The following is a 14,246-nucleotide window of genomic DNA, read 5'->3' as shown; positions in this document are numbered from 1 at the left end:
AATACAACCTATCAAGAACATACATTCTGCCGGTCGACAGTCATAAGGAGAACGGTCAACAGCCAAAAGCATGTCAACCAAAATGATTGACAGTTTCATTGAGTCTATCGACATTTTGGATCAAAAATATTAAAACCACTATAAGAAAAATGATATTTAGCGATGGGCATCTTTTCATCACTAAAAATGGCGTCATTAAATTTTAGCAACGGATTTTGTGATGGCACAAATTAGCAACGGAATCAACAACGAAAATTTTTGTCCCTGATTAAAAACTAAAAAACAAAAAAATATTTAAAAATTAAAAATTATTTTAGCTACGAAAAATTCCGTCGTTATTCAGCAACGAAAAACTTAGCTAATACATAATAACAAAATTAAATATTAAAAAAATTAAAATAAATTTAAATCAACGACGAAAAAAGTTCCGTCGCTAATCAGTGACAGAATCAATTCCGTCGCTAACTTTTATTTAAAAAAAATAAAATAATTAATCTCATGGGCGGACACTAAGATAATTAATTATTCTACACGCCAAGCGACGACCCCTTAAGCCGTCACGTGTATACTGGAATTAATCCCCCAACGCAACTCCTTTCCCTTCCTCTCCTTAGTTTCGATCCTTGGTCCCTTGAGTGAGCGCGCATGCACGACTGTCCGAGCTACAAGTTTTCTTATTACATATACTGCACATATTAATTATGTACTACATTTAGCTATCAGTCGTTTTAATTTTATTTTAAATTTTAAATATTTTAAATTCATAAATTAATACTTAAAAAAATAAATATTGTAAATTTTTAACTCAAGTAATGTACCACTTAAATGTTGTCATTAATTAATCTCTTAAATATTTAAGTTTTATTTGATTAAAAATTAGTTTAATATATATTTGTTATTATAAATTTTACAATATCATAACAATTTACATATTTTGGTTTGTAAATAAAATACATAAAATATGCATATTAAAGAATTTTAATTTTTATTTAATCTCTATTTAATACACAATTAATAAATTTTATTTTTTATTAAATTTTTTCTTTTTTAACGATGAGGTTATCTCGTCACTAAAGTTTCTAATTATTAATTTATTTTTTTAATTATTTAGCGATGGAATATTTTATAGCTAAATAATTTTAATTTAATTAGATAAAAAATAAAAATTTAGCGACGGCGTCACACCCGTCACTAAAAAATAAAAATTAAACTAAATAAAAAATGAAAATTCAGCAACGGGGTCACACCCATCGCTAAAAAAATTAAACAAAAATTAAAAATTTAGCGACGGGGTCACACCTGTCTCTAAAAAATAAAAAAAAATTGAAAATTTAGCGACGGGGTCACACCCGTCACTAAAAAATAAAAAAAATTTAAATAAAAATTAAAAAATTAGCGATGGGGTCACACCTATCGCTAAAAAATAAAAACAATTAAATAAAAATTGAAAATTCAACGACAAGGTCACGCGGTTGCTAGAAAATAAAAAAATTAAATAAAAATTGGAAATTACACTGTTCTTAAAAAATAAAAATTAAAATTAAAAATTCAGCGATGGGGTCATGCTCGTCGCTAAAAAATAAAAAAAATTAAATAAAAATTGAAAATTACATCGTCGCTAAAAATAAAAATAAAAATTAAAAATTTAGCGATAGGGTCACGCCCATTGCTAAAAAATAAAAATAAATAAATAAAAATTAAAAATTCAGCGACGGGTCACGCTCGTAGCAAAAAAATAAAAAAAATAATTTTAATAAAAAAATAATAATTTTAATAAAAAATATTAAAAATATTTAGTGGCGGAATATTTCGTCACTAAATTTAAAAAAAAAATAAAAAATTTGGTGACGAAATATCTGTTATTGAGACATCTCTAATTAGCGATGGAAAAATTTTGTCTACAAATCCGTCACTAAATTATGAATTTTTTGTAATGAACGGTCGACATGTTCCTAGAACCAGTTGATAGATGGTCATTTGCCTTTTAAAAATTTTACCTTTATTTTACCCAATAGTTCAAAACTAATTTTTGAAATTCATTTAGGAGATTCATCAAAATACAAGTTTATTTGCAATTCTCCATATAAGATATACATGTATAAGGACATAGTTAATTTGGTTTTCATTTTAACAGAGTACTTAAAATTGATTTTTATTAAAACTATAAACTTGACTTAGGAATAAAACCATTTGATGTTTTTCATCATCAAAATCATATACAAGAGTAAAAAATCATATACGTGTTTAACTTTATTAGTTCTTCATTTTTTTGTGGTTTTTGTATACGATTTATGAATTAATTGATATATATCACGTGATATTGTAGAAATTTATATATAATCATCAAAAAACATGCATTCCAAAGTATTTGGCATCCCCATTACCAACAAAACCTTGGAACAAATGCTCAAGTGCTCTAAACAGAAAAAACATAACGCATATGGATAGAGCATATATAGCCATCAAAATGAAGAATGCTTAAAAAAAGGATTTCATCGCCTGCCAACACGTCAAGCTCTTGAAAAAGGAAAGGGGTATCAGTCTCTACTCTCTACCTGATTTACAAAGCAACTGGCAACAGTATTACATACACAACCAGCCATAGCTTTTATGGCCATCTCTATGGCCCCGAATACCCTAAAGAGATTGCAAACGGTTAGTAGGGTGCATTTTTACATGTCTAGTGTACAGGGGAGGCTGCTAGATCCACCGCCTATCGTGGCAAAAATGAAGCTACACAAGAATATGTGATTGTTTGGTTGGTCTAACCCTTGGGACAGAGCCAGTTGGGATAACATCTTTGTTAACGTGGCCTAATTAAACATCAAACTAAACATTAGCTTAGAAAGAGAAAGAGATGAAGAGACAACACGAAAGTGCTTGCAAAAATAAACTTGTAATGTTTTTTTTTTTTTAACCTAAGGATCGTTCATATCATAAAGTTACTTTGAGAGTATGACAACCTGTGTTGCATGAAAATGGGAACGGGAAATGTTTCTGATATGAAATGGAAACACGAAAATGAACATTTTTCTAAAAAAAATAGGCATAAATAAGGTCCGAAACGGGAATAAAAAATGTTTCGGAAACAAGGAAACGGTGCAACATAGACGACAACAACATCAAGTTCTTTTTTTTTTAAAAAAAGAAAAGAAAAGAAAAGCATCAACTTCTCTAAATGATGTAACGTTTCTGTGAAAGATTAGTAATTGTTTTTCTTTATTTATCATGCAACATTTATAATGAATTGTAACGTTTGTGTGAAAGATTAGTACTTATTTTTCTTTATTTATCCTGCAACATTTATAATGAATTGCTCCACCCATAATTATTTACAGCGAAATCAAATACACAAACTATTATAACTGAGAATAATATGGAATCTTATAACTGCAACTGTCCAAATAACATTTGTCATGAATTATATCTCGTAGTATTGGCATCGGACACTTACCAGAGCATGACCAAAGAGCCAGAGTCGTCCATCTTGGCAAAGAACAACCAGATGCTGGTTCTACCGATGGTGGAGGGGGGAACCAGATGCTGCCATGCTGGTGGTTATCCACATGAATAAGCTTAAGGTAAATATGTGATTTCTCATGCACTGTTCATCTTGATCACGAATTTAGGGTTTATACTTGTGCTCAGGTGTATAACAAAGTCCTGCAGGATTCAGGTAGGGTAAGAGTAGTGAACAAAATATGCAAAGTTACCGATTTAAGCGCGCTGCTTCTCACAGCAGGCTTCCTGGTGTGGACATGATTGTGGCCGAGAATAAACTTTACAGATTTCTTCATGATTCTGGGGTGACCGTCGCCTCGGCCGGCGATGAGATGCTCTGAAACATCATCTGAGTTGTTTTCGTGGCGAAATTGGCTTATTTCCAGGTGACGGCGGTATTGGTGACGGTGGCAGGAATCGTAATTGGCATTGCAGGGGCTTTCATCTTGGGAGAAATTGTCGGCTGGTTGATCGATTTGATCATCGGCTCCGGCGGCAGGCACCGTTGAGCACCGACGACCACCGGTGGCAGGAATCGTAATTGGTACTGACACTTCAAATTGCGCACATAGACAATCTACTTCCCTAATAAACCCTAAGAACTAAAAGCATAATTATATTTTAAGGTTATTAATTAATTGTTTCCTCTTGTTATTTGATTCCAGATTTAAGGTTTAATTATATTTTATGCACTTTTTATTTGAGTTGATTTCATATTTATTTATAAATTAGGGTAACATTACCCTTAAAGAATAATGATAATGGTTAACGTGTATTTATTATCTTTTATTTTTAATATTTAAAAATTTTAATTAGTTGATTAAACATTTCAAAGTACTAAAAACATTTATTGTCAAATCAATCAAATTGTTTGAATTATAAAAGTAAACATCAATAAATACCACTTCTAATTCGCTTTTGCAAACCACCGTCCCACAATTTTTACAAAAATGTTACGTAAGTTTGACATTTATAGTGACATTCTATATTGATGTCTTATGTATTTGCATAGTCAAATTTATATTTTTGTCATTATATTTTTATCTTTTTTTGTGTGATTATTTAAATTTCTTATTATTTAAATTACACACCTAAATCTAATTTTTGAGTCAATTTAATTTCCTGTACTTTGACATTTTTTTATTTGATAATTCAAACTTTTCATTATTTTGATTATATAATTGGATTTGTATTTTGGAGTCAATTTAATTCATGTATTTTTATATGTAAAAAAAGTAAAGTGAGATGATAAAATACATATCATGTTTTGTTCATATAAAAGTATAGGAGTTAAATTAATTTAAAAATGTAGGTCTTGAGATATAATCAAAATAAAAAAAAGTTCGATTGTCATTCAAAAAAAAAATTTAAAGTACAAGAGTTAAATTGATTCAAAAATATAAATCCAAGATATAATTGAACAATAAAAAGTTCAAGTTGTGACAAAAAATATATATATATAAAATTAAGAAGATAAAAATATAAATTTGGCCATATTTGCATCAGACATGACACATTGCACAAGGTAAAATGTCCAACATATATATAATACAACAACATCTCACACATTACATTATTAATGATGACACCATTAAACATGGCATTTAGCTAATAGCATCCACACACACTGAGATGGATGGTATTATTTATTTGTCACAAACCTTAACCATGAACACCATGCATCACACACACACAAACAGTCGTACATATATAGAGAGAGATCGATCCTTGGCATACATATATATATATATATATGATGGATGAGCATGTGGATAGACCGAATGCAAATCCATGGACTAATTAAGTTGAAACTTTCTACTTAATTTGGTTGAATTATTCCCTGGAATGTGGCGAATACATTGCAGGCATTATTTGGCACCACATTGACACTGGCTTTCCACTTCTCCAATTCTGCCTCGCTGTGGTTAGTATGACTCCGAGCACGAATGTGCGGCCAAACAGCATTGTCAAAACCGCCTTTTGCCCTGATCTCAGTATTAACCTGCATTCAAACACATACATCACAAATCCATATATAAAATATTACGTACGTACGTAAATGAGATCAGATCATGATCAGATGTATATATATATTATGTGGGTTTATTATATATATATATATATTTAGCCATGCACGTCACCCATATATATCAATTCATTAAATCCCAACAACTGGTCGATCGACAAGCTATATATTGATCAGAGTGGGGGGATTTGGAACTTGCCTTGTTTGTGGTTTCCCCATATTTGTTGGACCAAAGCATCATCCAATCACACTCTTCCCCGTCCGGATTCGTGCAACGGTAGACGACAGCGCCGACAGATTCAGAGGGGAATCCAGGGTCGCCGGAGTGCTCAAACATTGCCCACTGGCCACTTGGAATCTCCATAGGGTACTTGATTAGATTGTTCTTGCCATTGTAGTCATGGAACCGCACCCATGTTAGAGTGCAACCCGTTTTATTGTGAATCTGACATATACTAGAGACGATTTGGCCAACCATCGCTGCCGGCAACACTCCCTTCGACGAACTTGCTTCTTGCCCAGTTCTTCCTCTCCGAGGGCATATATATAGACATAGTGCTGCAAACCCACAGTTACTTCAATGTCTCACAAAGGCACGTGGGCTACATGAGCCAGCCAAGTGGGCCAACCCCTTTTTAAGATACCTCTCAAGGGTGCTTAAATTTTGATTTAATTAAAAAAATTAATTTGGATTCCTCTGATCCCAAACAGATCAAAATTTGGTATAGTACTCAATTCACATTTTTATTTTAATTATTTTTCGGTTCAGTCTAGTCCACGAACCAACCTAAGACTGAAAATCGATTATAAAAAATAATATTATTTATTAATAAAAATAATAATATAATATAGATTTAATAAATTATTAAAGTGTAAACCGATAAATTCGGTCGGTTCTGTTCGATTAAATTTTTTGAAAAGTTCGATTTTTGATGTTCGATTCGATTTTTTGCTTAAAATAATCGAACTGAATCAAACTTACAAAAATGACACAATTTTGGGTTTATAATAAAAGCAAAGCGAAAATATCCCAAGTGACAAATAGAGACGCATAGGAAAGAAGACCCAAATTAAAAGGCGGAAGGATTGAATCGTGCAGGCCTTCCGTTCACTCTGGCTCCGCCCTCACCCTTCCATCATCTTCGATGCTTTGGCACGGCAGCACTATCGCCCCTTCCGATGTCGACATTGACGTTGTGACACCCGAGGCAGAAACTCTTACTCACTTGGAATTGGAATGTTAGACTGAGACGGACGTGAGATGTCGAGAAAGACCAAAATTGATAGAGAGAGAGGCCCTTCGAGTCCTTTGCCATCGATGTCGCCTCCACCTTTGATGCATTTTCCTTTGCTGTCAGTAGTCGGCCGCCTCCCACCTTTCCCTTCACTGATTGTCGTCCCCTTCGCCGATCGCCATCCCCTTCGTCTCTTTGTTTCTTCCTTTCCTTGTGCTTGGACGATCGACCCATACCAACGATGATCGGCCGTCAAATAGAGGTTAGTATTGACATTAGGTTATGGTTTTAATTTTTCAATTTTTTTGATTTTCAGTGAAGTTAGTTTGTTGATATTTCTTCGTTTGTATTATAGGTTAGTTTCTTGATATTTCAATGGCGTTAGTTTCAATGAGATAGTTTCTTAATACTTTTTGATATTTCTTCCTTTCATTTGTATTTTCTTTTTTTGCATAAATTAATTTATATTCTCTCAATCTCTAAATAATTGTGCATTTTTTTGTATCAATAAATGTTATTCTTGTATTTCATATCTGCAAATCGGTTTATTTCTATACTGATTTTGCATAATCGATTATTGATTCGGTTCGATTATCACATGTGATTCAATTTAATTTGATTAATATTTTTTGATCGATTTAATTTGATTATAACCGATTATATAACCCTAATACCAATCAATGTTTGGTCAGTGATGGGCTACCAATCAAACTGTGCCCCAATGATTGATGATGATCCCAGCGCCGTGGGTGGGGTCATATACATACACATACACACATATATATATATACATACAGACCAATCAATTTTCGTCAGTGATGGGGCTACCAGTCAAACTGTGCCCCAATTTGCAGCTAACAAGCCAGAGCCAGGCAGCCACCCGTGACTGATGATAAGGATGATGATGATTGATGATGATCCCAGCGCCGTGGGTGGGCTCATACACATACACATACACATACACATACACATACACATACACACATATATATATACATACATACCAATCAATGTTTGGTCAGTGATGGGGCTACCAGTCAAACTGTGCCCCAATTTGCAACTAACTAGCCAGAGCCAGGCAGCCACCCGTGACTGATGATAAGGATGATGATGATTGATAGGTGGGGTCATATATATACACATACACACACATATATATATATATAATGCTTTCGAATGAGCTTACCTCAAAATCCGCTAAAGTGCTTACGACAGCATTTGTTGGAACACATGATGTGTCGATGCCACGTTAAACATCATATATTATGTATAATTTTAAATATCAATTAACCACCTTCAATATTATATTAATTTTTAAAACTAATTTAATTTTAATATTTGAGATGATATTCGCAATCTCTAATAAAAAATTGTAATTTCAAGTGTTTGTTCAAATAGTATTTTTTTAAAAAGAAAATGGTAATTATTATTTTAAAGACGATAATTATATTTTAAAATAATTTTATTTATTAATAAAATATTATAAATTACAATAAATTTATTATCAAATAATATAAGGTCTATTTATTGAAGTTTAGGATAATGGTTGGCATTGCCCTTTACAAAATATACATGTACGGTTAGGAAGTTCAGATTAATTATTCAAATTAAATATTTTTAGAAACATAAGCCGGCCAATTTTAAAGAACTAATAATATAACTTATCCTAAGAAAAGTATGAAAAATAGAGGCCTTCAAGACATCGGTCGGATAGTAAAAGGATGAGTGATATGTCGGTATATAATTCAGTGGATCGTGAGTTTAATTTTTTCTCTATGCAAGGGACAAGATCCAACCTACGATTTATCCTTCTTTGCGTAATTGAAGACATGAGCACAGGAAGTCGTACAAAAATAATCATCCCAAATATAAAAAATAAGGATTAAAAAGATATATAAATAACAAAATCCAAAACCCAGTATTACCATTCCGAAGAATAACAAAATGTGGATTGAGGAGTTGATTTGTTGCAGAGCGAATTGGGTCTAGACTTTATAGAAATTCTACACTAAAAAAGGAAATCGGTTCTATCAAGTTTGATCCAAACTCCTTTTTCTCCTGTTTTCAATGATTTTTTTTTTTAAATTGCATGCTTATATAAATATATATATCATCCAAATAATTATATATACACATTTATGTATTGTATTTGTTGTCATTTTTTTAATTATTATTAATATTTAATAGTACTTATTATTATTTAATATGTTATTTTAAATATTCAAGAATCCTTAATCACTTTATAGTCCTAAATCCACACCTAATCGAGTGAGACCAAAAATTGATCGTCTCTATTACTAAAACCAAGAATCAACCCAACAAATTCTAACTATTTTTTTTAATTTAAATCAAAATTTAAGCACCATTCACTGTGGATAACTTCTCAATAGCTTCAATTGTCTTTTTATGTAAATAATATCTTCAAATGTTAAGCTTTCACACAACATATGGATACAAGGAAAATGTCATTTTTTTTATATTATCTATAGTTTTGAAAAATAATTGATAGTTTGTAAACAAGTGTTATTGATTCTTTAAAATAAAATTACAATTTTGTGAGTTCAAAAAATAGTGTTAATCTAATAATACCGTAACAATATTTTGTCCCTTTGGGGACATCCGATAAGAAAGCCATTAGTATGGCACTCACCGATTTGGAGAATGAATTTTTTTAAAAAAAATATATTATTCAAATATTTAAATTTTAATATTTTATATTGCGTGTTATATTAATTTAAATATATAAAGTATTAATATAAAGAATCAATAATTAAGTATCAAAATTACATATCGATATAACATTTTCACTTATAATTAAGTATTCAAAAACACCATTTAATGCATATATGTTGACATTGAAAGAGAAATCTCATCGTTTTCTTGAATACACGCGGCTTTGTTGTGATGGGAAGAAATAATAATTATAGTCGAAAAGTTTAGAATTTAGAGTTTAAATTATTATATTTATATCTTATAAAGGCGAATAGAAATTAAATTGTCTCACAATTATTTTATGAAAATCTGGACCCAATACTTTTTTAAATAGAGTTTTAAGTTTTTTAATTATTTAAAATTATATGTTATACAGTACTTAAGCTAATAAAAATGTTTCAATAAAATATATTTTAGTCTATCAATTATATAAACACGTGAAATTGATAAACAAAAAATAAATAAATCCAAAAAAAAAAGTTGTTTTGCTTTTAAACTATAAATTTGAAAAATTAAATATGTACACAATAAATTTCTGAACTTTATATTTGAATGATAAATTTGATTATCAATTAATAAATTTAATAATTTTGTATTTAAAAAATGAAATCTATAATTAATTAATAATTACGATAAATTTATATATATTAAATTTGATTATTACTGAATAAATTTGAGAAATTATAATAAAATAATATCTTTAATTAGTAAATATGAGAAATTTTTATTCATATTTTGGGTTAGGGATTTTTGGGACATAATTTTAATTCTTTAAGTGTTTTAAGGTAGGGTACCCTTTTATTTAGCCAACATTTGCTTTTCTTACTTCAATTTTAAAGCTTTAAAAATAAAAAAACTAACCTCTAGTAACTTTTTAAAATAAATAATAAAGTAATAATAACTTTAAATTATTTGATATGTGTTTATAATAAAAAAATATATATTTTCTTGCATTAATAACCTTATTAAGGGTATGTATTGAATGACCTCGAGACATATAACATTACATTTACTACATTCATCAACTTTTAATTTGACTCTAATTAAGATACTTTTAGTTAAGGGTGTTCAAATTTCAATTTGACTGAAAAAACTGGTTTGGACTTGATCGACTCCAAATTTGTCAGAGCACATAATGTGTCGGTGCCACGTTAAACATCATCTATTATATATAATTTTAAATACCAACAAACCACCTCCAATATTATATTAGTTTGTACAATAAATTTAATTTTAATATTTATGATCATATTCGCGATATCATATTCATATAAATGCATTAATAGAAAATGTAATCTTAAGCGTCAAAATTGAGTTATTGAGTAGTATTTTTGTTTTTAAAAAAAGGTAATGGTAATTATTTGTAACGCCCGTAAATAACTATTAATTTAATTTTGGGGGTAATTGGATTTAAGAGAAATATCAAAATAATTTGTGGTGGTTAAATAAAATTAAATTAGGTGATTTTAAGGAAATAAGAAATTAAGATAATTAATTTTGTTATTTGGGAATTTCTGGAAAGAGAAAAAAATTAAAATAAATTAATTTGTGTGATTTTTAGAAAGTTTTGGACGTTTCTGTAATTATTATAGTGGATGTTTGTGTATATAATGAAAATTTAGGGGTGCTGGCGTGAATCGCGAAAGAGGCCAAAAGTCACATTAAATATAACTTAAAACATATATAGGTTAGATGCGAGCGTGGTCGCGGGCGGGTCACGGGCGGTTTGCGTGCGAGGCGGCCAGGCAGCGGATGAGGGATCGAATCGCGGGGGCTGCGCGCGAGAAGAGGAAATTTTGGCTGATTTAACTCAGCCATAGGCGTCAAAACGGCGTCGTTTCGAAGGAGGCGGTGGCCTCCCCCAGCGGCTGTCGCGTGTTGCCACGTGGCGCCTCCCTCCCCACTCGTTTTTTGCCGCAATTTAGCCCGATTTCGGGCGTGAATTTGAACAGCAAGCAGTAAGGAAAATTGCAGAAAATGGCAGCGAGCTCGCGACGTAAATTTGAGAAATTTTGAGGCCAAAAATTGGATTAAATCCCGTTTAATCCCTGATTTAATTATCCAGGTATGTAGAGCAGTTAGTAATTAATATTCTCTGCGATTGAAATTTTATTTGGGGCCCAATTTTATTAATTTTGTCAATAATTGAAATATTACAGTTTGTATAACTTTGACCGCGTTTGGTCAAATTGAGCTTAAGGCTATCTTCAGAAAGGCAAGTTCTCTATACCCTCGTTGTCGATTCTTTCGTTATCAATTTATTTGACCTCTTTTCGTTGGATTTGGCTGTTAATAAATTATGGAATTTAAACGGTGTGTTTAATAATTTAATTTATTATCCTGGTTTCGATGGTATTATTCGTTGGTTGCCTACGGGGGTTTGTATCACCCCCAAGCCTATGGGAATGATGTCGTACTCACCCGGGGCTAGGTCCTTAGTTGTCGGGTATTAATATGAATTTTCGGTTATTTATTGGCTAGAGTGGTTAGGCAGTGGGGGCAAGGGTTAGCTGTACGGTGATGGTGTGACTGTTATACGGTCTATTTTAGACCGTTAGATGGTCTCTCCTGGTCACTGACCGCTGACCGGTGTCAGGCACTGCTGACCTACTCTACCGTTATGTGATTATGGCATGCCTGATTATTTTATTTTTGTTGCATGGTTTGGTATGCACATGGGTACGGGCTGCATGATGGGATCATCATGATTTGATTATGCTTGATCACGGACATTTTAGATTGGTCAGGTTGCATCTAGCACGGGCATATGCATCGCGTGTGATTTACTACGTGGGCGGAGCATGGCCTGATGCCTGGATGTATGGGCACCTTGTATCATGTTGATGTTCATTACGCCTTGCATTTTATATGCATTGCATGGTTACTGGTAGTTATTAGTTCTCGGACGGAAGTACCGTTCCAATGGAGCCTTTGGCTCGGCTGTCGGGAGTACCGGCAGGGATACGGGTGATGGGAGTACCGACCCGGGACAGTGCGCACAGGTTTGTGGTGATTTATGTTGCCTTTCAGGGCAGCGGCAGGTTGGTATGGGACTTAGGTGCCAGGTGTTTTATGTGGGCCCCAAGGACCGGTATATGTTTTATTATGCAGCACTGTTGCGTTGTTGCGTCACATGACTTGTGTGTACATGTGGGTTTATATTTGGGGTGATCTCCTCTTCTGTTTCGTTTACAGCCTTCCTTTTCATATAAACTTGTTGAGTCTTGCGACTCATCTTACTTTCCATCATTCCAGGTAAGGGTAAAGCTAAAGTTGAGGGTGAGGACCGCATCACCTAATAGCCATCTGTGTCAGTAGGATGTACAGTTAGCTGCCCCCGTTTTCTCTGATGTTTTGGTAAGAGTTTTGACTCTCATTTTTGACTGTGCCCGGTTGTTCCTTGTATCTTTTATCGTTGGTACAGGTGTCTGTATATTTTTATATACTCCTTGACTGTTGTTCCAGCAGGGTACTTGTAGGCGTGTATATATATTGTTTTGCTTCCGCTGTTGTATTTTTCGTATATATGCATGCCAGGGTATTTTTGTCTTGTGTTTGTTTCTCTTCTCTTAGGTAGGCGCTCTCGTTCGGATAGACCGGGCGGTTGGGATATCCGGACGGGGGTGCTTATATTATTATTTTAAAGATGATTGTTATATTTTAAAATAATTTTATTAGTTGATAAAATATTACAAAACATGACACATTTATAATCAACTAATACAAGTTCCATTTATTGAAGTTTAGGATAATAGTTGGCACTATCCTTTAAAAAATATACTTGTACGGTCAGGGTGTTTAGATTAATTATTCAGATTAAATATTTTTGGATAATATAATTTATCCAAAAAAAGTATGAAAAATAGAGGCGGGAAAGGATAGACGATACAAAACCCAAGTATTACCATTCCAAAAAATAACAAAATGTAGATTGAGGTGTTGATTTGGTGCGGAGCGGATTGGATCTAGAAATTTGACACTTAAAAAAGAAATCAGCTCTATCAAATCAAATCCAAACTCAGTTTTTCTCCTGTTTTTAATGTAATTTTTTTTAAAAAATACATGTATATATAAATATATACCATCCAAATAAACATATATACACATATATTTATGTATTGTATTCTTTTTCTTTATAATTAATTATTATTAATATTTAATAGTATTTATTATTATTTTATGTATTATTTTTAATATTCAACAACCCTTTAATCAATTTATAGTTCTAAATCGACACTAAATCGAATCGATCAAAAATTGATCATCTCTATTACTAAAACCAAGAATCAAACCAACAAATTCAAATTAATTTTTCTTTAATTTAAATCAAAATTTGAGCTCCACTCATTGTAGATAACAACTTCTCAATAGCTTCAATTTGTCTTTTTATGTAAATAATATCTTCAATTGTCAAGCTTTCACACAACATATGGAAATAAGGAAAATGTCTTCTTTTTTTTTTTAAATTGTCAATAGTTTTGAAAAATAGTTAATAGTTTATAAATTTAAAAAAAAATTATGATTTTATGAGTGTCAAAAAATAGTGTTACCCTAACCATACTGTAACAATATTTTGTCCATTTGGAGACATCCGATAAGAAAGCCATTAGCATGGCACTCATCGATTTGGAGAATGAATTTTTTCTTTTTTAAAAATATTATTTAAATATTTAAATTTTAATATTTGAAGTGAAATGTTAAATAATATATTTATAAAATGATAATTAAATATATTAATGTATTTATAAATAAATTAGTTCACAAACTATTTA

General features: G+C 31.5%; 1 protein-coding gene across 1 annotated transcript; it reads right to left on the bottom strand.

The window, feature by feature from the left end:
- Window positions 1-5,040: 5,040 nt before the first annotated feature.
- Window positions 5,041-6,038, bottom strand: LOC127795545 (23 kDa jasmonate-induced protein-like). The gene is made up of 2 exons (XM_052327304.1): window positions 5,727-6,038; window positions 5,041-5,503 (listed from the first exon to the last, which is right to left on the bottom strand). Exons 1-2 carry the CDS (start codon window positions 6,003-6,005, stop codon window positions 5,321-5,323), a joined length of 462 nt encoding a protein of 153 aa, XP_052183264.1. The 5' UTR covers window positions 6,006-6,038; the 3' UTR covers window positions 5,041-5,320.
- Between the last annotated feature and the right edge of the window lie 8,208 nt (window positions 6,039-14,246).

The sequence above is a fragment of the Diospyros lotus genome, chromosome 2 (assembly GCF_014633365.1).
Source record: "Diospyros lotus cultivar Yz01 chromosome 2, ASM1463336v1, whole genome shotgun sequence".
In the NCBI taxonomy this organism is placed as follows: Eukaryota; Viridiplantae; Streptophyta; class Magnoliopsida; order Ericales; family Ebenaceae; genus Diospyros; species Diospyros lotus.
Note: the sequence above shows the minus strand (reverse complement) of the source record. Positions and strands in the feature narration are given on the sequence as shown.